Source organism: Mustela lutreola, chromosome 18, assembly GCF_030435805.1.
Source record: "Mustela lutreola isolate mMusLut2 chromosome 18, mMusLut2.pri, whole genome shotgun sequence".
In the NCBI taxonomy this organism is placed as follows: domain Eukaryota; kingdom Metazoa; phylum Chordata; class Mammalia; order Carnivora; family Mustelidae; genus Mustela; species Mustela lutreola.
The window spans coordinates 2,185,622-2,212,622 of record NC_081307.1 but is presented as its reverse complement, the minus strand read 5'-3'; the positions used below and the strand labels follow the sequence as shown (position 1 = coordinate 2,212,622).

The following is a 27,001-nucleotide window of genomic DNA, read 5'->3' as shown; positions in this document are numbered from 1 at the left end:
TCCAGAAATAAAATTTTAAAAAACATTTTTACATTTCCATTGTAAGTCTATTGAGTCATTTTAAACTAGATACACCTAAGGAATCTCAACAGACTGTTCCAGCACCCCACCCCAAAGCACCACAGATCAGGTGCTTAAGTTTTTAAAACTCAAAAGCAAAAGCAAAAGATTCTTCTAGAATATAATAGGAAAAAATCTAATGTAGTTATTAGAGATAAAGTACTCCAGGTAAAAATAAAAAAGCAAAACCAAAATATACAACCTCTTTTCACTGTTCTGATTTCAGAGATTAGCCCAGGAAAAGTATCCAAAATATTATCATTGTAACATGTAATCAATATAAAATATTAAATATTTTATGTTCTTTTTTCTCACTGAGTCCTCAGACTTTAGTGCTTATTTTCTTTATTTCTTTTTTTAAAGATTTTATTTAAGAGCACACAAGCAGGGAGAATGGCAAGCAGAGGGAGAAGTAGGCTACCCACTGAGCAAGGAACCCAGTGCAGGACTCAATCCCAGGACCCTGGGATCATGACCTGAATGGAGATAGACACTTAACCAACTGAGCCACCCTGGCATCCCTAGTATTTATTTTCCACTTATGACATATGTCAATGCAGACTAGCCACATTTCACATGTTCTGTAGCTACCTAAGGCTAATGGCTATTGTAGAGGCTTACCCATCAATAAAACTGTGCAATTTGCTTAAAAGTCAGGGAAGGATTAGGAGGTCAGATAACAGGCCTGGATAGACTTTATGGTTAATTAAAGAGGTGGAAAGTGAGCTGATAGGCAGCTGTTGTGTATCTGTAAAGCTTTAGGATGGTTTACAAGTGATTTCCATTCTGATTTAGCACTGTCTACTGCTGTACAGTAGTTTAATATTTTGATTATTACATTTGGTTGGGAATACAATAAAGAGGGGGCCTTTCTGGTGTGAATGATGTTGCCTATAACCTGTTAGTGTTCTTTTTCATATCAGTAACTTTTGAAATAGGAGAAAACCAAGTATGTTTCCCTCACAAACAAAGTTCTCATGCAAACAATATGAATCACCTCCTTTCTGGTTTCTGTAGACTTTTTGGCAAATGCCCCTCCCAATCTCATCTGTTAGTTTGCTGACTGCTGGTGCTGAATACTTTTCCTGGGCTAATCTCTGAAATCAGAACAGTGAAAAGAGGTTGTATATTTTGGTTTTGCTTTTTTATTTTTACCTGGAGTACTTTATCTCTAATAACTACATTAGATTTTTTCCTATTATATTCTAGAAGAATCTTTTGCTTTTGCTTTTGAGTTTTAAAAACTTAAGCACCTGATCTGTGGTGCTTTGGGGTGGGGTGCTGGAACAGTCTGTTGAGATTCCTTAGGTGTATCTAGTTTAAAATGACTCAATAGACTTACAATGGAAATGTAAAAATGTTTTTTAAAATTTTATTTCTGGAACTATTAGGAAAAAAGCATATGCAAACCAAGAGATGTTTGCTATAAGAATTTTCAGCACAGCATTATTTGGAAGACTAGAAATTGGTTCTACTCATGTATTAGGCTTCTTTTAGGAGTACTCAGTAATTTGTCCACTTGTGTTCTTCCTTGAGGTATGGCTCATACACACCAAGGAATGTATAAGGTGCTTTCTTTTTCTTTAATGATTTTATTTGTTTATTTATTTATTTATTTATTGACTGAGAGAAGGAGAAGCAGGCTTCCTGCTTAGCAGTGAGCCCAATGCAAGGCCCTACCCCAGGACCCTGGGATCATGACCTGAGCCGAAGGCAGACACTTCACAACTGAGCCACTCAGGCACCCCTACAAGGTGCTTGCAAAGCAGGTATTTTTCCCTGATGAGATCTGGCCTTTGGCAAAATTGTGAAATCATGGCTTGTTTTCCCATTTCCCTTCAGTGCCCTATGTGGAACTTGAGACCTGCAGGAATCAAGGGACTTAGCCAAGATCCTATAGCTCAGTATTTTGACTCCACTGTTTGGAAGATGCTTTAAAGACAGGCTCAAAACTGGGCATAAAACTAGTAAGATGGTAACTTATGGTACTTCCCTTAAAGCGACATTGGAACTGAGAATACACAAAGTGTAAAAATGCTTTTAAATCAAAGCAATTAATAAATCTCAGGAATGAAATGTCATGGAAGACTAGTGGGGAAGGTAGTTTAAAGTCAAGGATTTTCAAAACCTCCTCAAATCCTACTTTTTATTTTTCTTTATTAAAGATTTTTATTTATTTATTTGATATTTATTCATCTATTTATTTATTTATTTCATTACTTTATTCATTTATTTATTTATTTATTTATTTTATATATTTGAATATTTATTTATTTATTTGACATTAATATTTGATATTCATTTATTTATTTTTTATAAAGATTTTATTTATTTATTTGTTATTTATTTGTTTATGAATTTTTATTTATTTATTTATTTATTATTTGATATTTATTTATTTGATCACAAGTAGGCAGAGAGGCAGGCATGCAGAGAGAGAAGGAAAAGCAGTCTCCCCGCTGAGCAAAGAGCCCGATGTCACAAGCTGTAGTGAAGACTCGGTAATGTGCTGCTGAGGGATACCTTGTATGACTTTAGGGAATTGCAGTATAATCAGAAGCATTAACAAGATAATAAACCAAAAGACTAAGAGCATGGCTTTTATAAAAATGTTGTCATAACAAACTAAAATTTTGTTTTAGATGAGTTCCATAAGGAAAATTCTAGTGAGAGACAAATTTCTATTCCACAAGAGTTAAATTTAGTCATTTGTCCAGATAAGTAGTATTTCTCTAGCTCAAATTACTTAGCTTGGGTATGTAGAAACTTGACTTCACATCCCTCTGTTTTAAAGGACAGTCTTTTCCATTTTTTTAATAGCAAACTTTTTAATCTTATTAATCTAGAATGAATTTTCTTCTGTAGTTAACTTTAGCCTTGGCTGCTGTCAAAACCCTTACACAAGGCCAAACTGTGTGGGGCCATTGGGAATAGGCATAACTGGGGTTCCAGAGCCAGAAGCATTGTGGATGCCAGTTCTCTGTAAGATTGCCGCTTTGGTGGGTTGGAACTAAACAATTCATTTCTTGAAATTTTCCACCGAGAAAGCAAAATGCATACTTTACGGACTTTTAAATTAAAAATCTTGAGTTTAATTTTTTTAAAGAGATAGAAGTCTGTATACTAATACAGACTGGGTTTATAGAAAGGGTTTTGAGAGCTAAGAAAACAAAGTTAAAGAATGAGAGAGGTAGCAGTGTTTTAAAAATTATTTCTTACCAGGAATCAGGAATATTCTCCTTAACAACCCAAATATTTTCCTTTTCCACAAAGATGGAGAAGTTTACCACACAGATAAAAAGCATTGCAGGGAATCTGCCTCCCCAGTGCTGGCAGCCAGGCAGGCCCTGAGGAGAGCAGTAGCAGGACCAGGATTTGTTGGGTGGGGGTCCAGGTCCACTGATGGCCATTCAGCTCTACTTTCTCTCTAAAAGGCCCCCAGAAGAGCTGTTCAGGGGCAGGGAAATAGGGTTGAGTTGCCACCTGGCAAAGACCAAATGCCATAGGAATATTTGGGTTGGGAAGGCCAAAGGCAAAACAATGGAAACAATAAAGCTCTGTACAAATCGAGTCCTTTTTATATATAGTAGAGCATTTTGATCCTTCTCATATTATTATACAAAAGCAAGCTTTTTAAAGTTGTTTTGTTTTGTTTTGTTTTTTAGATTTTATTTATTTGGCAGACGGAGATCACAAGTGGGCAGAGAGGCAGGCGGGAGGCAGGGGGAGGGTTGATAGGGAGGAGGCTCCCCACTGAGCAGAGAGCCCAATTCTGGGCTCGATCCCAGGACCCTGAGATCATGACCTGAGCCGAATACAGAGGCCCAACCCTCTGAGCCACCCATTTTAAAGTGTTTAAAATAGAAGCCACAAAGTTTATTTAAAGAGTGATAGAGCTGAGAGGTAGACTGAAATGAAAAAATGGAATTCACATTTCCTCGAATTTTCCCAGTCATTAAGTGTCTGCCTTCTGCTCAGGTCCTGATCCCAGGGTCCTGGGATCGAGCCCTGCATTGGGCTCCCTGGTCAGCAGGAAGCCTGCTTCTTCCTTTCCCACTCCTCCTGCTTGTGTGCCCTCTCTCGCTGTCTCTCTCTGTCAAATAAACAAAACCTTAAAAAAATGTATATATTTGCTATATTTAGGCAGTGGGTTATTATGCAGAAGCCTAATATGGGAGTAGCATAAGGGGAAAAATTTCCTTTAAAATTTTCTTTTTAAAAATGTAAATCCTAAGGGGTGCGTGGGTGGCTCAGTGAGTTAAAGCCTCTGCCTTCAGCTCAGGTCATACTCCCAAGGTCCTGGGATTGAGCCCTGAATCGGGCTCTTTGCTCGGCAGCGAGCCTGCTTCCCTTCCTCTCTCTCTGCCTGCCTCTCTGCCTGCCTCTCTGCTTGCTTGTGATCTCTGTCTGTCAAATAAATAATAAATAAAATCTTTTTAAAAAAATGTAAATCCTAGCATAGCTTTTAGGTAAGAACTTCCAGAAAGCTGCGTTGGTTGTAATTGCTTCTTCAACTTACTAGGTAGTGGTAGATGAGCCAGCTTCTCAAGGAGAAAGTCTACAGATCAATTCTGCCGCCATTCCATACAATGCAAAATGGAGACGAACAGTCTTTACTTGAATAAGCAGTTACTTCAAGACTTCCTTCCTGTATTGATTGCTTCTTTTTATTTTTTAGTTTGTATCCCAGTGTAGAAATCTAAGAGCAAAAGCATTTTACTCTGTACATGACATTATTGGTTTCTTCTCATTTCATTTTGAAATGACCTTTTACCCTTCCTGCATGAGAAAGGGAAATGTCAGGAGGAAATGTATTCAGGATCTGATTGCTAGAGCAGTAAGGTCTGAATGCAAATGGCAATACCAAATTAAAATTGTCTGCACAATGTTATTTTCATTCAAGGTGTTACTATTGTATTCACATATCAGAAATCAAAAAAAGATAGTGTACTCTTAGCTGAAATAAATGGTATGCAGGGCTCAAGAAAAGAAACTATTCAGTCAGATGCATGTATATTTATATGTGGATGTGATTAAACTTCTATTCAAATAATAGCAATAGTTAGATTGTTTTTTCCTTTTTCTGGTTTTGTTTTTGTTTCTTTTAGTAGGTAGTTAACATTCAACCTAAGCAATACCTTGCTTGCCTTAGACATGGGGTTTTCCATTCCTCCCTAGCAGGCATTGCTACTAGTGAAAAGGGATATTTTTTTTTTTTACATATTGAGAAGCACTGTTAAGGGTAATTAAGGACCAACTTTTTAATAAATGAATATGGCAAAACAAAAAGATAGTCAAGAGGTTACAGACTGAAGAAGGAATTTTATTTTAGCAGAAAAAGCCTTTTATCATTTGAATTTTCTTTGGCTCTTGATGGTCACAGAAGGTTTCATGAAAATAGCAAATCTTAAAATGAAATTAAAAGAGAAACCTTGCTGAATGGACAAAGCCACTAAAACAATGTTTTGACACTTTTCTGTAGGGAGTAACTATTGGACTTGGATTTGGTAAAATCCCATCTCAAATTGTTTTGATAGTGGCATAAGATTACACAGTTACCCTGCTAGAAATCTATTCACACTGTTGGAGAATTCCTAATGAAGGAAGCTAAGCATACAACTACCAAATTTTCTAGAATTGATTTGAGAATGAATCAACAGAGACTAAGACAAAATTTTTTTTTTAAGATTTTTATTTATTTGACAGACAGCGATCACAAGCAGGCAGAGAGGCAGGCAGAGAGAAAGGAAGGGAAGCAGGCTCCCTGCTGAGCAGAGAGCCCGTTGTGGGGCTCAATCCCAGGGCCCTGGGATCATGACCTGAGCTGAAGGCAGAGGCTTTAACCTGCTGAGCCACCCAGGCACCCCTAAGACAAGATTTTTAATAACTTGGCCAAAGACAGCAAACTGAGGTACATCTTATTCTCAAATTTTCTTTGGTCTTCTTAATGAAAGAAACATACCTGAAAGTGCTACATAACAAAGAATGAATAACAATTTAGGAAATAAACAAATGCCATACTTACACTGGCAGTGTCAGCAGCAGGCCACCTGACCTCAAGACCATAATACTTTTCACTCATTTTTCATATTCCATATCAATTTTAACTTGCCCTACCTGGAGTATGTTAATTATGTTAATTCTTGAGTAGTGATTACTTTGTGGCATGAAATTATATTAACTAACACATTCATTTTTTTGTTGTTTCTTCTTCCCTTTGTTAACAATCTGGTTATGAACATTATTGTCAGAGCAAAGGTATAATATTTTAATACTGTTATTTGTTTACTATCAATAGCAGATTCCTTCCTGTATTAATAGTGATAAGGCTACTACACTCAGACCCAGGGAGTCCAGTTTCTTCAGTTAGTATTGAAGTATTTACCGAAGAGTAAATGTGATCCCGATACATTACATGTACGTTACATGTAGGAATGATCAGGCAGAGAAATGCAGATATAAATACCATTGAAAAATTATTATCTTTACAATGGATGCTTTTGTTGGAAGGTAAATGTAGAAGCTCCTCCTCATGTCAAAATGAGATCTAATAACTATCCAAATAAAGAACCACCATAGTCTGTGTACAGCGATCCCATTTCTTAATTTATTTTTAAGCTCAAAGTGGGTAGTAGAAATTGGGTCTTCATTTACTGCTATATGAGATGCTCAGAAATATGTCTATGTTTTAGGAACCTCAAAAATGTGATATAAACTACTTTCTCTGCAGATAGAGAGAACCCCTGTTCTGTTTTGTTTTCAGTTTTTAAATTTTATTTATTTTTAAAGAGAGGGCACATGTGTGCACAAGCTGGTGGGGAGGGGCAAAGGGAGAGAAAGAGAATCTCAAGCAGGCTTCACACTCAGTGTGAGCCCCAAGCAAGACTCAGTCCCACAGCCCTGAGATCATGACTTGAGCTGAAATCAAGAGTCAGATGCTTAACAGACTGAGCCACCCAGGCACCCCAAGGGAACCTGTGTTTTAAGCACAGCAGCCTGCCTGTCATTGTACTGTGCTGGGTTTGCCCTGCATGTCATCACAATGATTGTGGTCAAGTAGATATAAACATGGGAAGAATATGAACAAGTCTTTGATGAGTAGAGGCTCATGTGCCTCAGTATTGCTCCACAGGGTCAGCCCTCCATGTTGTTCTGGAAAACATGGGAATGGTAGAACACTGAAGATTTAAGTGTGTCCCATGGGTCACTGACTTAGGACTTCATCAGGCATTTACTTCTGTGTTTATATATGTGTTATTTTAATTTTCTACAATTTTCCATATTGAGAGTTCAAAATACATGAAGTTTTATTGAGAAATTTTATTTTTTCATGTTTGTTCCCTCTTTCCACTCATACATTCAACATTTATTCAGTGTTTTCTCTGTGCAAAAAGCAAAGTCCTTAACCTCATGTGATTACATTCTAGTATTATCAAGAGAAAGAGAAAGAATTTTTTATAAGGAAAATTTAAGTCTGATAGAAGTACTAAGGAGAAAAATAAAGCAGTGAACAGCAGTAAAAGTGGGCACTGCAATTTCTAGGCCATTTTAAGGAGTTGAGGTTGGGAAGGATTTCTAAGAATGAAAAACCACTGAAGAATTTTGAGCAGAGCTGACATGCTCTAACTTATTTTAATATCCATTCATGATAAAAACTTGGAACAAAGTAGCTATGTAGGAAATATACTTCAACTTAATAAAGACCATATATGATAAACACACACCTGACATGATACTCAGTGGTGAGAAACTGAAAGCTTTTCCTCTAAGATCAGGAATAAGACAAGGATTCTAAGTCTTGCCACATTATTCTACACAGAAGTTCTAACTACATCAGTCAAAGAAAAGAAATAAAAGGCTTCTAAGTTGGTAAAAAAAGAAGTGAAACTGTCACTATTTGCAGATGACATGATACTATATATAGAAAACCATAAAAATGCTACTGAAACAATACTGGATCCAATAAATGATTTCAGTAAAGTTTTGGGTACAAAATTAATACACAAAAAATCCATTGTGCTTACCAGAAAGAGAATTTAAAAAAAAAAAAAAAAAACTCCCAGTTGCCCAGATTATATCAAAAAGACTAATATAAAATAACTAAGAATAAATTTAACCAAGGACAGGAAAGATCTGTACTCTGAAAGCTATAAGACATCTATGAAAGAAATTGATGCAAATAAGATATGGAATGCTCATGGATTGGAAGAATTGTTAAAATGTCTGTATTACCCAATGCAGTCTACAGATACAATGAATTCCTTACTGGAATACCAACAACATTTTTCACAGGACTAGAACAAATAATAATAAAATTTTATAAGGTACCAGAAAAGACCCCAAATGGCCAAAGCAATCTTGAGAAATAACAAAGCTTGGAGGTATTACAGTCCCAGATTTCAGGTATTATAGTCCCAGATTTCCCAGCTTACTACAAAGCTGTAGTAAGCAAAATAGTGTGGTACTGACACAAAATAGACACACAGATCAATGAAGAGAATAGAGAGCTTATAAATAAACCCATGCTTGCATGATCAATTAATCTTCAACAAAGGAGACAAGAGTATACAATGGGGAAAAGACCGTCTTTTCAATAAATGAATTTGGAAAAACTGGACAAGTACATACCAAAAAATGAAGCTGGACCAGTTTCTTACACTGTATACAAAATGAAAACCTAAATGTAGTAACTGAAATCATAAAGCTCCCAAAAGAAAACACAGGATTTAGCAACATTTTTTTAATATGTTTACTCAGGCAAGGAAAACTAAAGCAAAAATACCTTTACCAAAATAAAAAGCTTTTGCACAGCCAAAGGAAATCATCAACAAAATGAAAAGAATGGGAGAAGATATTTGCAAATGATATATCCAATAAGTGGTTAAAGTCCAAAATATGTAAGAACACATACAACTTATCACACACACACACACACACACACACACACACACATATACACACACACAATTTTTTTTCTTTTAAACAGTGGGCAGAAGACCTGAATAGACATTTTTCCAAAGAAGACATATACATGCCAATGGACACATGAAAGTGTTCCACATCATTAATCATCAGGGAAATACTAATAGAAACCACAAAGAGGTATTACCTACACATCAGTCAGAATAGCTAGTATCAAAAAGATGAGAAATAACAGGTATTGGTGAGGATGTAGAGAGAAGGGAACCCTCCTATACTGCTGGCTAATGGGAATGAAAACTGGTGCAGCCACTATGGAAAACAGTATGGAGTTTCCTAAGAAAACAAAAGCACTATTTGAAGATATATGCACCCCTATGTTTATTGGAGCATTATTTACAATAGCCAAGGTGTGGAATCAACCTAAGTGCCCACTAACTAATGAGTGGATAAAGAAGATGTATATACAATGGAATATCACTCAACCATAAAAAAAAAAGATTGAGATCTTGCCATTTGTGACAATATATATGGACCTAGAGGGTATTATGTTAAGTAAAATAAGTCAGAGACACCATCATTTTTATGTGTAATTTAAGAAGCAAAACAAAAGAACAAACAACAGAAAAAGAATCCTAAATACAGAGAAAAACTGGTGGTTGCCTGATGGATAAGGGGTGCAGGGATGGGTGATATAGGTGAAAGGGATTAGGAGGTACAAACAAGTTATAAAATCATAAGTCATTAGAATACAAAGTACAACAGAGGGAATATAGTCAATAAGATGATGTAACTTTGGTGACAGATGTTAACAATACTGAAATTACAGTGAGCATTTAGTAATATATATAAGTATCAAATTGTTATGTTGTACAACTGAAACTAATATTGTATGTCAGCTATACTTTAAAAATAAATTTTAAAAAGCTAAGCTAAAGCTAGTGTATAAGCCAAGCAGAGAATCAACAGGGACTATATTTATAAATTGCTTTTAAACTAGCTGATACCCGTTTAGAGAAAAAATAGTTATGATCATGTTCAAATGGTAAATGTTGGCCAAAGAATTGGTATATGGTAGTGTGTAATCACTGTTGCTGCTTCCCTAGTGGGGCCTTCTTTCTTGCTAACAGAACTGTGATTTTCATTAAAGAGGTCAATATGCCTAGCCCCAGGAAGGGAATCCTGGTTTAAACCAGACCTGATAATAGTTGCTCATGTTGCAAGTCATCCTGGCCCATGAGGTTCTGATGAAAAATCAGGTGAGATCATATGGGTGTTCCCTAGCATGTAACTAGTTGCTTTTGTCTTGTTACTTTAAATATCCCTTTTTATCTTTAATTTTTGACATTTTAATTATTGTATGTCTTGGTGTGGACCGCTTTCAGTTCATCATGTTTGGATCTCTTTTCTCCTCCTGGACTTAGATGTTTGTTTCTTTCCCCATGTAAAGGAAGTTTTCAGCTATTATTTCTCCAAGTAAGTTTTCTGCCACTTTATCTCCTCTCCTTCTGGGGCCCCTATAATGTGAAGGTTTGTACATTTGATACTGTCCCAGAGATCGCTTAACTTATCCTCATTTTAAGTTCTTTTTTCTTTTTGCTGTATAGTTTAGATTATTTCCATTACCTTGTCTTCGAGATCTCTGATCCATTCTTCTGTGTCTTCTAACCTACTGTTCATTCCCTGTAGCATATTTTTCATTTCTGTTACTGTACTCTTCAGTTTGATTTGTTTCTTTTCAGTATTTCCCATCTCTTAGTTGAGATGCACACCATCTCTTAGTTGAGGATCTCACTGAATTCATCCACTCTTCTCCCAAGTCTGATGAGCATTTTTATCAGGTAGATTGCTTTTCTTCATTTCATTTAGTTCTTTTTCTGAGGTTTTATGTTGTTCTTTCATTTGGAGCATATTCCTCTGTCTCTTTAGTCTGTCTACTCACTGTGTTTATTTCTATGTTTTAGGTAAGTCAGTTATGTTTACTGGTCTTGGGAGTTGTGGCCTTATATAGAAGGTATCCTGTGGGACCAGCATTTCTCCCTGATAACCAGAACCAGGGGTGTCCCCTATGTGGGCTGCATGTGCTCTCCTGTTGTGGCTGGGCCACACTGCTTCAGGAGTGCTCATAGGTGGAGGTAGCCCCTTGCCATGCTGGCTGCAATGTGGGTCATGACTACTGCAGATATACTGGTGTGTAGGACTGGCTGAAAGGTCCAGCTGCAGCTGCTATAGGCATGCTGGTAGGTGGGGATAGCCCGTTATAGCTTGCTGTGAGGCCTGGTGTGACCCCTCAGTTACAAGCGTACTGGGGGTGGAAGTAATACTGGTTACAAGGCTTAAGTGACCATTGCAGGGGTTTTGGTAGGCAGGGCTGGTCCCCCTCCGTGGACCAGTAGTTGCTTTCGAGGGACACTGATCTTGGCTGATGCAACCTGCCAGGTATTGCAGGGTTTATGGAAAGCTGCTTTGGAGTGTCACCTGCCAGGGAAGGAAGATTGGACAAGGTGGGGCAAGAGACTAGCAAGGTAGATGGAGAATGTCAGAACTGGCACCTGCCAACCAGGCCTGCTAGGCTAAAGGAGGACAAGAAAAATGGCACCTGCCCACACTTCCATTCCTAGAGAAAGTTCCTGTAAATCTTTGAACCTCTGGCACATGCCCTAAACTTATTCAATAAATGTCCTTTGTGTATAGCTCAAGTGCTTTCAAGTGTGTAAAGCTAAACTGCTGCTTCTGTGCTGGGTCTCGGAGCAAATGATATTGTGCATAGGCCCTTTAAGAGTGGAGTCTCCATTTCTGACTCTCCCAGAGTTAAGATTCACTTGATTTTCAAAGCCAGATGTTATAGGGGTTCATCTTCCCCGTGTACACCTCCAGGGGGAAGTGCACAATGTAGGGGCTAAATCCCACAATTCTCGGGGAGGGGGGAACCTCCATTCCTTAATAGTCCTGCCACTGTGGGTCACCATGTCAGGAGTTTAGTTCCTGACCATATCTCTACCCATACTGACCTTCTCTATTTGGCTTTTTCTTCCTGTCTTAAGCTCTGAAGAGTTGTGCTAGTTTTTAGATCTTTCTCAGAGTACGTGTATTTGTACCCTTTATGTGTTTATGTGTTTTTGAGAGGGGAGTGAGCTCAGGATAGTCCTGAGCTTTAACTTCAGACTTAAATTTCATAGTTGGTTTTAGAAAAAGAGATAAGAATCATGTCTTCTCCAAAAGAAAGAAAGGAAATAAACCCTTCCAAAGATACCACATGGTTGTATAGTTAGGAAGAAGGGTGATATTCTCACCCAGAAAAAAGGAGAGTAAAAGGAGATATCAATGAAAAGACTTTAAAAAACTTTTATTTAAATTCAATTTAGTTAACATATAATGTATTATTAGTTGCAGGAGTAGAATTTAGTGATTCCTCAGCTGCATGCCTTCCTTAATGTCCATTACCCCATTACCCCACCCACCTGCCCTCCAGGAACCCTCAGTTTGTTCCCTGCAGTTAAGAGTCCTTAGGGTTCTTGGGTGGCTCAGTCAGTTAAGCAGCTGACTCTTGATTTCAGCTCAAGTCATAATCTCAGAGTTCTGTGATCCAGCTCTACATCAGGCTCTGCATTCATTGGGGAGACTGCTTCAGGATTCTTTCTCCTTTGCCCCTTCCCCTACTCTTTCTCTCAAATAAATAAATAATCTTTAAAAAGAAAGAGTCTCTTATGGTTTGCCTCTCTCTCCGTTTTTATCTTATTTTTATTTTTCCTTCATTGGAGAAGAGACTTCTTCATTTTTTTAAGATTTTTTTTTAATTTTTAAGATATTTTTTAAAGATTTTATTTATTTATTTGACATGGAAATAGGGAGAGGCAGAGAACAGAGCTGGGGGAATGGGAGAGGGAGAGGGTAAAGATGGTTTCTACCAAACAGGGAGCCCAATATGGGGATTGATCCCAGGCCTGAGCTGAAGGCAGGCAGATGCTTAGCCGACTGAGCTACCCAGGTGCCTGAAGAAGAGACTTTTTAAAGTTATTCTCATTTCCATTGCTCTTCAGGGTCTCACACAGAGCTGTTTTTTACTCAGAGACAATCTGTTCTTAGCCCTAAGCCTCAAAGATAGAGATTTACATATTTAGATGATCTATAATCTCAGAAGAATATGGCTGAAACCAATAATTCTAAGATTAAAGATGTCCTAAAATATTTTGAAGATGCATTTAGTTTAATTTTAGAGAAGGCTGAAAAGCAAAGCTCCATCACTGGGTTTAGTAGCCTCTTTCCCTATAAACCTCTTTAACACAGAAACAGAGTACAGCCATTTGGAAGTTTATAAACACCCATCGGTTTCCTTTTCCTTAGTTCTCTTAACAACAACTGAACACTTCACTTTCTGGTCCCCTTTCATTCTTTGCTTTGCTTTGTCTTTTCTTTTCATCTGATGACTAATATTCTTCCACTCTTCAGTGCTATTCCTTTTGTTTGTTGACTGACACACTGATGTAATTTATTTGAGACAATAGCTTTATAGCTAAAGCTATAGAATGAGTGTTTGAAATGGTATTTTTCAGGTGAATTTTCCCAATAGTATCAGTTTCTTCAAAGACAAGTAGGAAATTGGCCCTATCACCTTCCTTTTGTCTCCTTTCAAATCATCTCAAGAATTTGTCTTTCCTACCCCTTTTATTGTATAAATGCCCTTGCATCATGAAATACTTATGCTGGCATTCTGAATCTATTTTTAAACTGTCTTTGGATCATTTTACTAAAGGTGGTTCATACTGAGAGTAATTCTTCCTGTACTTCAGTCTTGCCACCAAGACAGTGTAGAGACAGATTAAAATAATTAATTTTTAGAACAAATAGGACTTTAGAACTAGTATACCCTTTGGGTATTGTTTAGTTCAGTCCCCTGATTTTACTGATGCATTGACTAATGTGTAATGTTGATGACATGACATTTTTTATTAGGAAATGCCCTTATTAAGCCCTTCAATTACTATGAGATAAGCTTAGTATTTTGTTGTTTTACTTTATTACTTGATTAAAATTGGAATGTATATCAGTTAGTAATGCTTTCAGCTGCATTTGACAGTGCCTGATGAACAGTGGCTTAAACCCTACAAATATTTATTATTCATACTAAAAAGATATTCAGAGATAGTAAGGAATCTTAGAGTTGGATCCAGCCCATTGTATCATCAAGAACCCACTTTTTCTGTCTTTCCATTTTTCTTGAAGTTAGCATATGGTCCTTCTGTCTTTCTGCCTGCAGCTCTGACTGTGTCATGGCCTGCAGTTCAACCAGTCATATCCATGTCAAGGAAGAAATAGAAGTGAAAGAGGGCTTGTACCAGTAATTTCTCCTCTAAAGCCTGGCCTCTTTACCAGAAAGCAAAATCACTTTCCCAGAAGCTCCCCAATAGATTTCTCCTTACATCTCATTGGCAAGACTATCACATGGCCCATCATAGCTGCAAGAGGGGCTGGAAAATGACAGATGTTGGTGAGGATGCGAAGAAAAGGAAACCCTCCTACTATTGGTGGGGATGCAAGCTGGTATAGCCACTCTGGAAAACAATATGGAGGTTCCTCAAAAAGTAGAAAATAGAGCTAACGCTATGACCCAGCAATCACACTACTGGGTATTTATCTCAGAGATACAAATGTAGTGATCCAAAGGGGCATGTGCACCCAAATGTTTATAGCAGCAATTTCCACAATAACCAAACTATGGAAAGAACCTAGATGTCCATCAACAGATGAATTGATAAAAAGGAAGTGGTATATGGAATACTATGCAGTCATCAAAAAATGAAATCTTGCCATTTGCCATGATATGGATGGAACTAGAGGGTATTATGCCAAGCGAAATAAGTCAGAGAAAGACAATTATCATATGATCTCTCTGATATGAGGAATTTGATAGGCAGGGCAGGGGGCCATGGGGAGCAGAAGGGAAAAAAATGAAATGATGGGACTGGGGAGGGAGACAAACCCTAAGAGACTTTTACACTGAGGGGTGCTGGGGTGGGGGTGGGGTAGGGATAGGGTGGCTGGGTTATGGACATTGGGGAGGGTATGTGCTATGGTAAGTGTAAGACTGATGATTCACAGACCTGTACCCCTGAAGCAAATAATATTTATATGTTAATTTAAAGAAAAAAGAGGGGCTGGAAAAGTATTCATGTTTTACAGTGGGAGGAACATTTGTAGTGGGAGGACACAGGAATGGGGGGATTGAGAATGCCTTATTTAATTGACTAAACAAACTATAAGAGTAGTCATCCTAAAATATACATGCCTATATTTTCATATCCAGTGAGGAGATATATCTTAAGACAGTGGGTTCTGGAGTCAGATTTCCTGACTTTAAATCCCATCTTCTTTGCAAGCTCTGACTTTGGACTTCTCATTGCCTCTATCTCCTTTACTATAAAATAGGGAAAGTAATGTACTGATTTGGTACATGATTATTGTATTAATGACCTGAAATTAGCCTATGAGCACTTCATGTAAATGTCATTATCATTATCAAGCAAAACTTGGCATCTCCACATAGATACTGACCAGACCCAGAGCAAGCTTAATTACTAGCCACTTTTTCCCACTTTTTAACAAAACAACTAAAAGAGTAACTTCCAATAACTTCAACATCATAATTATTAACTTAAAATCTCAGTCTAACTTGGAAAAGCCTTAAAATATTTATAGTCAGAGAATCTGCCTGCCTTCGTTGGGATAATTATAACTGACACTTCATTTTGTTTAAAAACAAAAAATACTTTATGCTTTCTATAAATGCTTCATATGTCAAAGCAGTACAGTAAAAGGCTTATTTTGACTAGAATCTATCAAATCAAGAATCTGAGGCCCATCTGTAATTTGCAAGATATATATACATATATTCTGTAGTGACCCAGATAAAAACAAATAAACAAACAAATATCAGTTAGAGTTAGAGAAAAAAAAATTCTGCAGTGTGCTTGTCAGTTATTTTTAGGCAAAGATACACAGAGATAGAATCAAGGAGCCATTTAAAACATAATCGATACTAAGGAAATAATTGATGATGAAAAAAATTTCATAGTATGAGGAAAATATCAGAATATAATTTGAAGTTTTCTGAGAAACTACAGTATTCTGAGAAATTGGTAATTCTAACAGAAAAGCAATGGTGGGAAACCCAGAGCAGCTTCTAGAAAGTGTTGTGATCTTGTAGGGAACTGGAGAGTAGATTTCACCGTAGACTGATTCCTCAAGTTGAGTCTTTGTAGAATTACAGGGGGTAGGAAAGGGAGTAAATAACCATATCCAAGCTAGGTTCAAGTGAAGGCCTTGGTCATTTGAGGGAAGCTCAGGTGACTGTACCATAGGAGCCACCTAATTGCCCACAACCAGAGGTCATAGCTCCTCACGCTTCTACCATTCTTGTGCCTGGATGTTGAAGAAGCATGATTTTTCCATGCATTTATGAACAGTATACTGACTACCATTCTTCTCTGAATTTCCCTCCAGAAAACCCGTTATGAAATTTATGTCAGCATTCTAAAAGGAGGAGGCAAGGAGCTCCTGAGTAACAATGAAAATGAGGCTGCCGGACTGAAGAAGTCACATTCAAGTCCTTCACTGAATCCGGATTCATCCCCAGTCACAGCCAAGGTTAAGCGTAATGTGTCAGAGAGAAAAGATCACCGACCTGAAACACCAAGCATTAAGCAAAAAGTTACTTAGAATCCATCTGTGACCAGGAAGTACTGGTCATGGAGCAAAATAGAGTTTTTCAAGATCTTTCTGGTAAACCCGTGAATATATTTTTAAACAGTCTGTGACTAAACGGTGCATTAGTAACCTTTTCTATTGTATAGTTTTGTTAGTTTCTGTTCTGATTGTCTCTTTGCTCTTAATTTCTTCGCTTTGGTGATTTTTTTGCTACTTGATGACTAATGCACCTTTTTCGTGAGGGGGAGGGGATCATGATTTCAGAATTAATTGTGTGTCACTTTTCCTTTGGTTTTTTTATTTGCCCTCTGCTCAGTCATTTTATGTATTCTTGAATCAGCTATTACACTTTTTGAAGGTTAAAAAATTTAATTCATTGTGAAACATTTAACTGGACGAACTTGGTAGTTAGCAAATTCTAGCCAGAGTTCATATAAGCCTTTATATGTGAAATCTTGCTCAGTCACAGAAGTGAAATTGAGCACTCACAGAAATTCAGTTAAGAATTACAGTTCTGGGACTCAAGATGTTCCACTGTGATGCAGGTGTGCATACATCTTCGCACTCACTGTTGAGTTGTGACCCTGCTGAAAGCAGGGATAGGAAGTGTGAAGGTCAGAGGACTTGGAGAACCTAAGAAGTGCATTAGCTTCCTTGAAGTGTTGATTACATTTCAGCCAAAGAAGGAAGGAGGGAGTGAAATCTTTTGCCATTGAAGGTTGTGGAAAGACAACACCAAGTTCATTTTGTTTCCTAAAGGGTAGTGGCAATAATCGACTCTTGGGGAGCTGTAGCAGTAGGCATGTGTTTGGTGTGTAGGAAATTGTTACCTCACTCCCAGGGTCTAGACTAGGAATCCAGAATCATCTCTATCATCAATACCCTGTCATTCAGGAATTAGGTTATTCAGTCATGGTGTTATTTCCTGTTTATGAAATACTGGGGTCTTCCTAACAAAGTAATATTGCAAATGGGACCCCTTTTGTTCTTTTTTTAATCAAGACAAAATAAGACAGGAAAAAGTAGCTGCAGTTCAGCAATGCAATGAATACTGATTCTTTAAAATAAATCTGAAAGTAATAAATTGAATGAATTGTGGCTGGAAAACTGAAGAATCTACTGGCTGCCTATGCAAGGTTACTTACTTTATTCTTATCTCAGTCTTTTTGATAGCCAATTCACTCTGCTACTATTGAACTTTTTCCTATAAATAAGTACTTTATTTTAAATCATTATTTTCTACCTACACAAAATAGTTCTATTAACCTTATAGTAATGAGTCTGTTCCAGTGATGGTACCTTTGCAGTTTACAAGGAGAAACAGCACATTCTCTTATAGAGGAAGAGAAAGTGGAAAATGAGCCCTCTATGAGTTAGAAGTTTCTGATTTTGAAATCCTGAAACTTTGTGATCCTGAGAGCTATAATCTCCATGACTTCAGATCTATTGGAATCACTTTGAATACTCTTTTCCTTCCCATACATATTTGCTCTAGTTCTACTCAGTTTATTAGTTAAAGGTACTATGACCAAAGAATCAGGGACTCTGCATGAATATCATGGTTCTGGTAAATTAGAGAAAACTTGCTGTTAAACTGTGGTGGTTTCTAGTGGCATATTGTTCTGGTATGCCAGCATTATGTATTAACATTTATTTCCTTTACCTCTATAAATGCCCATATTTGCTAGTGCCCAGAAAAGAGAAACCCCATGCTATGGTTGTAGCTGCTTGCTTTGTGATAAATATTTTGCCACCCCTTTGAAAAACTTATTCTAACCCTCTATCTTGTTTACATAAAGGCAATGACTAAATTTATGTTTCAGAACCATAAAACAAACAAGGTAGTTACCAATATGGCCCTGTGTTCCTGATTAATTTCTGTAGCTTCTGACCAAATCCAAGATTTCCACAAGGGAATCATCTTTCTTCCTTAAATCTGAATAATTAACCTGTTTGTTTTCTGCCTAGATATTCATACCAAGCAGAGAGAAATACCTAGACTATGTCATCTCTGAACTTCAATAACTAAAGAAAAGTAAATGAATGTGTTTGTCCACAGTGTGGCTGTGTCTGTGTATATAGAATGTCTCTGTGTATTTTACTTACAGTATATAATAGACATGAAATGGTACCTTGTTGCAGTGTTTCTGACGTTTAGAGTAGTTCTGAAGTGCTCAGTTGGCATCAGCACCACTACAGCATTATGCCTAGTGAATGATTCACTAATGTTAGCCACAGGAACTGCTGTATATGCTAATAGATAAATGAATGAGAAGGACACTTGGAAGCGGCCATATACTATGTTTGCATAGTTTCTCTTTAAAAACAACTGCAAAAGGTTTTTCTGTTAGCCAGGATCCCAGATTGCCCTGACATGATGTTGCCCATCTGCAGGGATGCATTGAGGATACCTCTACCCAGTCTGTTGTCAGTGCGCCTAGCAGGCCAAGAGTGTATCCAGTAGGAGGAAAGGGCCCCTGATTTGACTAGATTCTGAATCTTGCCCATAGCCAACCACAGTTTCCTTCATGATCATTTCTTTCATGTGGTATCTAGTCAGAAGAAACTGAAGACATTTCCTTTCACAGTTATCCCAAGCCTGCTGCCTTGTTCACAGTACAGGGGACCTCTCCTCCTTTCCCTTTGAAGGTACTCCCCCTCTTCCCATCCCCACTCCTCACCCATACCTCAGCACCAGGAGCCTTGGGATTTCTCTCCATGTGATAAATCATTATTCTCCTTCACATAAATACACTTAATATTATTTTTTGTACAGAAAATCTTGATAGCCATCAGAACACCTTGGTGATAGTCTTGTTGCAAAATTGACCATAGAAGTGGCCCATGTATAAAATCTTTTGAGTGCTTTCAAGATTTGTTCCCCCACCCCGCATGTTGACCTTTCAAGAGATGTCAGAAATCCATTGTTAGCAATCAAACTTAACTACTAGCATGCAGAGTCTTCATTTTATTGCCAGGCTATAGCCATCGTTTGAAGTGAGTTTTTAAGAAACATTTTGGTAACTCTTAGCAACGCCTAAATAAACCAAGCAATACTTCATGTATTTTAATTAATCATAAGTAAAACCAATATGTAGGAGACTCCTCTGGTAGAACTGTAGTTCCTATTGATCTTAGGTAAAGAAGGTAGAAAGTAACTGTGCAAGACCCTCTAGGCTTCTTTGTTATCCTAATTCAGAAGATGAGCAGTATGAGGGAATTAATTCTGGAAGAGCAAAATTGGCTGGCTTTCTAACACCAAGCTAGAGGTGGTCTCTAGAATTTGTATTTCACCCTGTGGCCAAACCACAGAACTTCTGAGGTTGCAGAAGAATTTATATAACCAGCAGTGAAGGAGAGTTTTCTGCTGGCCCTAGCCTGCTACTCCTTCTGATGTAAAGAGCTTGAAAAGCTGTTCTTAGGTAAGGCAGGGCCTGATTTGGTATGAGCTTTAACTCTGCTCTGCCTTTATCCCTAATCATAGACAATGGAAAGAAACTTTACCTTTTAGAAGTTGTCTTACTATCAAGACTTTCTTGGTATAGTTACTTGTTCTTAAGAGTTTGAATTCCTTTGGCATCTTTCCTTGTAGTCATCAGTTAGGCTTTTTAAAGCCAGAATTCACAGGGAATTTCAGAGCGTGGTAGGTCCAAGTTTCGGTACATTAGCTCATGGACCCAGTCAAGTTTTCAGCACATTGGTAGCTACCTTCCTTAATTTTAGCAGCGAACAATCTCTTCACTTTTTGAATGACAATTTTTTCCAGTTGTAACAGTAACACTGTTAAGCAAAGAACCAAAGTGGCATCCTAGGACTTATTCAAAGTTTAATGAATAATAGTGTAACTTTGGGTTTAAATCTGTTTTTCTCAGTCTCTGGGTCTACCTTGCTTGAAATCTTTCTTGCTGTCTCTTCTCCCAGGCCAGGTCAGGCTACTAATTGGCCTCAAGTCAACAGGTATTTCCATCAGCCTTTAACATCTTATACTATCAAGTCACATAGAGGACTTTACAGGTCAGTAGTTCACTACAAAATAATTCCAACAAGTGATAGGGAGGTGCTTTGTCCTCAGATTCCTTTCCAGTGTCTCACTGTTAAAAGGGGGACTAAAGTCGAAAGCCATTGTCATTCTCCTTTTGTACCTGTAGTATCCAAAACCCAAGTGGGCAGTATTCTGCTTCAGACAATAATACCCATTGCATGCAAAGAGAATATCTTCATAGAGAGAATGTCAGTACATACTTGAATCTGCATGATAGTTTGTTGACTTGAATGCAACAGCAAGAAAATATTGCAATTAAGTTAAGTAATTGTATATACAGTTTCCTTAAATCTCCCTGGCTCATTCTTTGTAATTTATGTGTGTATCTGTAGTATTGCAGGCTTTTGGAGAATATTCATAGAGCTAGTACGTCAGACATCAAAGAAAATGCTTTCTGTCATTGCCAATGTTGTATTGTGGGTATTTATATTGTATGTGTGTATATGTATATGTATCAATGTGTAGACTGTGTATCAGTGTATGGTATATGCATATCAAATTTATTTTTATCTTTAATAACCAGTGTGATATGAAAAGCAAGTAAAAACCTCATAGGATTGATTATATAATACAGTTATTGAGAGTATATATAGTGGTACTGTTTTATTAAACTTAAAATGATATTTTGATTAGATTTTTAATAAGATTGTATGTTTAAAAATTTCATCTAAGATCTTTGAATCACCAGGGCAAAAATGACTCTGAACTAACTTTGTGAAACTATTTCAGTGTACTGTGTATAATACTAATGGGATAGCTCATTATAATTTGCGATATACAGAAGAAAAAAAAACAGGCATCCTATGCAGTCTTAACAACTTCAGTATCCTGAGCACTTAACCATAAAATCAAACTGACAGTTTTGGGCTTATTACAAAATGTGATGCTTTAAAGCACACGTTCTTTATTGTTGTAATTGGTCCAGAAAAATCGAGCTTTCAGAAGAATTGAGTAAGTGCCCACCATATCATTTTTGTGCCTGTGTCTGTTTTACAGTAGTTCAAACCACTCTTCTAGCACCACCTCCTTACCCTCTTTACTTTAAAGAAATATTACAATGTTCAAGTGTATCAGGGCTTCCCAAGATCAGGTACTATATTCTAGGTTTGCAGTTGTACAAATTAGCATCTAGTATCACAAGTAAAAGAATTTTAGGGCAGGCTATGGACCAGGTTAAAACTTTATTTAATATTTTTATACTTAGGTCTCTTCCTGCCTCTCCCCAAAGAAGAGCCACTGGCCTTAGTTGTTTGAGCTTACTGCTTATCTTACAGTGTGTAAATAGATAATTAGAGATTAAATGTATATTAACCAGCATGTTTGGTGTATTAAAGCCGCAACTGAGTATGTTTGAGTGAGTGATTGAGTGCAGTATATTTTTAAACATACTGGCTCCTATTCTTTGCATCTGGTTCAGAGAATTGGAGTTGTGGGATGGGAGACTAATATTCAGCTCCAGTCTGCAGTAGTGTGTTGGTAGTTACATTGGAGTTTTTATTCATTCTACAATTTCAAACTATTTTCGCAAATATATTTCCTAATTTGTTCTTGACGTGCAGTGAACTGGCTCTGTGACTTATCAGCAGGGTCTTTGTTCTGCAAGAGTGTGTTTCTTTCTAAAAATTATAGTGATTTGCAAAAGCATACGTTTGATTCAGAAAGTATATACAAAAGGAGTAGCCAAAATAAAGTTTCATTTTGGGCCTTAATCTTTTGAAATGTTTGGACTTTTAATACAAAGCCATGTAGGTTATAAAGCCAAGTAACCATTTGGTGTGGATAATAATATTCACTGTATAGAGAGTATATATGCACATTGATTTTTAATGCTGTTAGAATACTTTTTTAAGTTATAGGAATGAGACTAATTAGACCAAATTGAAGTTAGGGGGCTTGTTAGGGGAAGTGTGTGAGCTGGTTGCCTTCCATTTAAGGTAGACATACATGTGGTCAGTCCTCTGCTCCTGAGAGATTCAGAACCAGTTTACTGTCCCCTTAGATGTGTAAGGGGAAAGTCTTACACATCTGGGCTCTCACACGTGTACATACACTAGCACACATGTGCACATAGTGAATGTTTTAAGTTGTAGAAACTTAAAACACAAAGGGCCAGAGTGTAAATGAGGTGATGAACCAGAGTGGTGGAAGCTGCATCACAGGAATGTTTTCTAAGGGCTAGGGAGGAGTTTGAGCTCTAGTGTCTGACTTTGAGAAGCATTGGATTTTTAACAAATACGTGAGGACATACTGTCACATCCACCAAATTGAAATCTTTCTTATAATTCACAAGCAGGAGGTCTCCCAAAACCCTGCAGTAGCATGGGGACATTCCAGAAGGCTGATTGATGTTCACTCTTTTCCAGGGTGGCATTGCTGCTTGCCCTGGAGATCATTCCTTTGAGATAGGAACATAAATGGAGCAGCAACAAAGTACTTACCATAGGAGCATTGATGTGAATTGTACACACTCCCTTTTGAGCTGTACTGGTGAGAAGCTCAGATTGAAGTATGCTGAACAGTTAAGCAATGACAGTGAAGATGGAGATTAAAAGAAACTTAGCTAAAATGTATTTTCCTTTGCAGGGTAAAGAGCTAAACTCTCACTAATTGTGTTATAAAAAGCACTTTCTCTTCAATTCCTGAAAATGTTGGTTAGTGGAGAGAAATTTGGGGTTTCACTTGCCATTTCCCTGTGAGCTTGTGTAGATAAGACTTTAGACAGACACTCCCAGGAGAATCCTATTCAGAAAGCTCAGTTAAGGACAGTACTGTAGGTCTGAGGCTCCTTGCTCTGACCCCTGAATACTGGGGCAATACAGAGAGTGATAATATATTCTCTCTGCAAAGCGGAGCTTCTCTTCTGGCCTCCCACTCCACTAGGGCTTCTACTGAGCAGCAAGCACATCCTGGATTTCAGTGCTATTTCCCTAGCTTTGGGAATCAAGCTGTTCTAAGAGGTTGACCCTTCTGAGGAAAGAGATCCATTCAGATTGACTGAGTCACTGGTGGTGACACATGACAAAGGTATTTTAAAAATTCTCTACCTGAAGCCAAGACCATATATTTTGTCTTTGCAAGAAACAAACTGGCACATTGAACTCTAACCAGGGAGGGATGATATCTTGCCTTTGCACCCAGATTTCTGGAAATGGATGTTTCAGTTCTGTGCGATGGGTCAAGAAACACTAAGCTTATTGCTTTGCATTTCTACTCAGTTCAGATGAGAGCTATTGGGTAAAGGCCTAAATGCCTCCCTGCATTCTCTTTTACCTCAGGTTTTAGGAGCCCATTTCTAGAACAGAAATTTATACAAGTGGAGAAACAATACTGTCAGCCTTGATTACTGTAGGATGGGTAGAAGGGTGGTAGGTAGTATGTATCCTTTAATACAGAACAAGCTTCTTAACTTTTCCAGCCTAGTAACGGAGTTATATTTGCTGTGATTCAGATTATTTGGCAGTGTGGACCATTCCTTTATCTTCAAAGTTTTCTCCACCAATCATTGCAGTTTGACTGTAGTCCTGGTGCCATATCTCCCTGCAAACTGTGAAGGTAGTGACAAAAGAGCAGACTACTCCTTTTCAGTGGCCAGTCTGTCAGCATTAGCAGACCTAGGTAAGCTAGTGGGACTGAATTCTGTACTGGAAACCTGTTCCTTATTATCACCCACCAGATTGAAGAAATGCCATCTCCTAGAAAATTACGGCATTTATGGTGGTCATCTTTTTAATGGAACAGTAATTTATGTGGGTATTGTTAAAGTGTTTAGAGAATATTTTGAAAATTAAGTTTACATTTTACAATTGCTTTATTTTTTATTAAAATAGTTGTATATAAATATTACCCCATTTCACTGTTGTTGAAGTAAACCTAAACCATGTAGACAAGTGAGTCACCTGATGTGTATAGAACCTGTGACATATACACAGTACTTTTCTCTATTGTGTAAATGTTTATGAATATAACTGTTCCTGTGTTTTTATAAGTTGGGGATAATTTGTTGTTTTACAACAACAAAATCTATTGAATTTAAGTGGATTTTATGTAATAGAAGTCATGCAAAATAGCAAAGGATTTAAAATATGTATATGATATATGTAAATGTACAAACTTTAGAAAAATAAATTAACAAATTTCAATGATTTAGGGGAATATTTTTATTTGCTTATTTAAGCAACTGTATAATACCTTTAAAAATCAAAACAACACAATACACCCCCCTGCATTAAAAAGATAGCCAAAAGCCTACAGTGAGAGATTTGACCAGGGTAATCGATTAAAGGTATTAAGAAAGTCAAACTGTTAGCTCTTACTCACCTCCATTAATTTCTGTAAAACTTGCATTTGCATAAAGGTTGATGAGACTTAGGACACATACTGTCTTCATCAGGAGACTTTAAGCAAGGAAAGAACAAAAGTTTTAAAGTAATCTCAAAAATTAATTTGCATTCCTATACTCCTAACACTTTTCATCAAGGTAAGAGGACTGAAGAGTTAATTATTGCCCTAAAATGCAAATGCTCATCACTGCTTTATGGTGCCTAGTCTATATATCTGTATTCTCATAACCAAATTTAATGTTAAAAATAACATCTGTTGATTTGGAAAGTTAAAAAATAAAATTCCATCCTAATCACCTTAACTTCAGAATACTTGAGAAAATATTTTATGTTTGGGGATATGGGACTTTTTTTTTTTTAGTGTTCCAAGATTCACTGTTTATAACACCACACCCAGTGCTCCATGCAACACGTGCCCTCCTTAGCACCCAACACCAGGTTCACCTAACCCCCTACACCTCCATTCAAAACCCTCAGTTTGTTTCTCAGAGTCCACACCCTTTTATGGTTCATCTCCCCCCGATTTACCCTAATTCACTTTTCCTTTCCTTTCCCCTAATGTCTTCCATGTTATTCCTTATGCACCACAAGTAAGTGAAACCATATAATTGACTTTCTCTCCTTGACTTATTTCACTCAGCATAATCTTCTCCAGTCCTGTTCATGTTGATAAAAGTAGGGTATCCATCCTTTCTGATGGAGACATAATACTCCATTGTATATATGGACCAGATCCTATTTATCCATTCATCCACTGAAAGGTATCTTGGCTCTTTCCACAGTTTGGCAATTCTGGCCATTGCTGCTATGAACATTGGAATACAGATGGCCCTTCTTTTCACTACATCTGTATCTTTGGGGTAAATACCCAGTAGTGCAATTGCAGGGTGATAGGGAAGCTCTATTTTTAATTTCTTATGGAATCTCCACACTGTATTCCAAAGTGGCTGCACCAACTTGCATTCCCATCAACAGTGTTAGAGGGTTCCCCTTTCTCCACATCCTCTCCACACTTGCTGATTCCTGTCTTGTTACTTCTGGCCATTCTAACTGGTGTTAATGTGGTATCTCAGCGTGGTTTTGATTTGAATTTCCCTGATGGCTAGTGATGATGAACATTTTTTCATGTGTTAGCCATTTGTATGTCTTCATTTTTTGCCATGATTATCTGTTTTGTGGGTGTTGAGTTTGAGGGGTCCTTTATAGATCTTGGATATCAGCCCTTTGTACTGTCATTTTCAAGTATCTTCTCCCATTGTGTGGGTTGCCTCTTTGTTTCATTGACTGTTTCCTTTGCTGTGCAGAAGATTTTGATTTTGATGAAGTCCTGAAAGTTTATTTTTGCTGTGGTTCCATTGCCTTTGGAGACATACCTTGAAAGAAGTTGCTGTGGCCAATGTCAACAGGTTATTGCCTATGTTCTCTTCTAGGATTTTGATATATTCCTGCCTCACATTGAGATCCTTTATCGATTTTGAGCTTATCTTTGTGTATGGTATAAGAGAATGGTAGAGTTTCATTCTTCTATACATAGCTCTCCAGTTTTTGCAGCACCATTTACTGAAGAGGCTGTCTTTTTTCCACTGGATATTTTTTCCTGCTTTCTCAAAGATTATTTGACCATAGACTTGCAGGTCCATATCTGGGTTCTCTACTCTGTTCCACTGGTCTACCTGTCTGTTTTTGTGCCAGTACCAGGCTCTCTTGGTGATTACAGCTTTGTAGTAAAGCTTGAAATCGAGCAACATGATGCCCCCAGCTTTGTTTTTCTTTTTCAACATTTCCTTAGCAATTCTGGGTCTTTTCTGGTTCCATATAAATTTTAGGATTATTTGTTCCAGCACTTTGAAAAATGCTGGTGGAATTTTGATTGGGATGGCATTGAAAGTATAGATTGCTCTGGGCAGCATAGACATTTTAACAATGTTTATTCTTC

The 27,001-nt window shown here is 37.4% G+C and overlaps 1 protein-coding gene across 10 annotated transcripts in view; it reads left to right on the top strand.

Moving 5' to 3' along the window:
- Positions 1–25,367, top strand: part of PSD3 (pleckstrin and Sec7 domain containing 3) — a 769,411-nt gene extending 744,044 nt beyond the window's left edge. For all 10 annotated transcript variants that reach the window (XM_059155883.1, XM_059155885.1, XM_059155884.1 and 7 more), the window contains one exon: positions 16,480–25,367. In XM_059155883.1, coding sequence (XP_059011866.1) covers positions 16,480–16,695 — 216 coding nt within the window. In that variant the 3' untranslated portion in view covers positions 16,696–25,367. The remainder of the gene's footprint in view (positions 1–16,479) is intronic.
- The last annotated feature ends 1,634 nt before the right edge of the window (positions 25,368–27,001 follow it).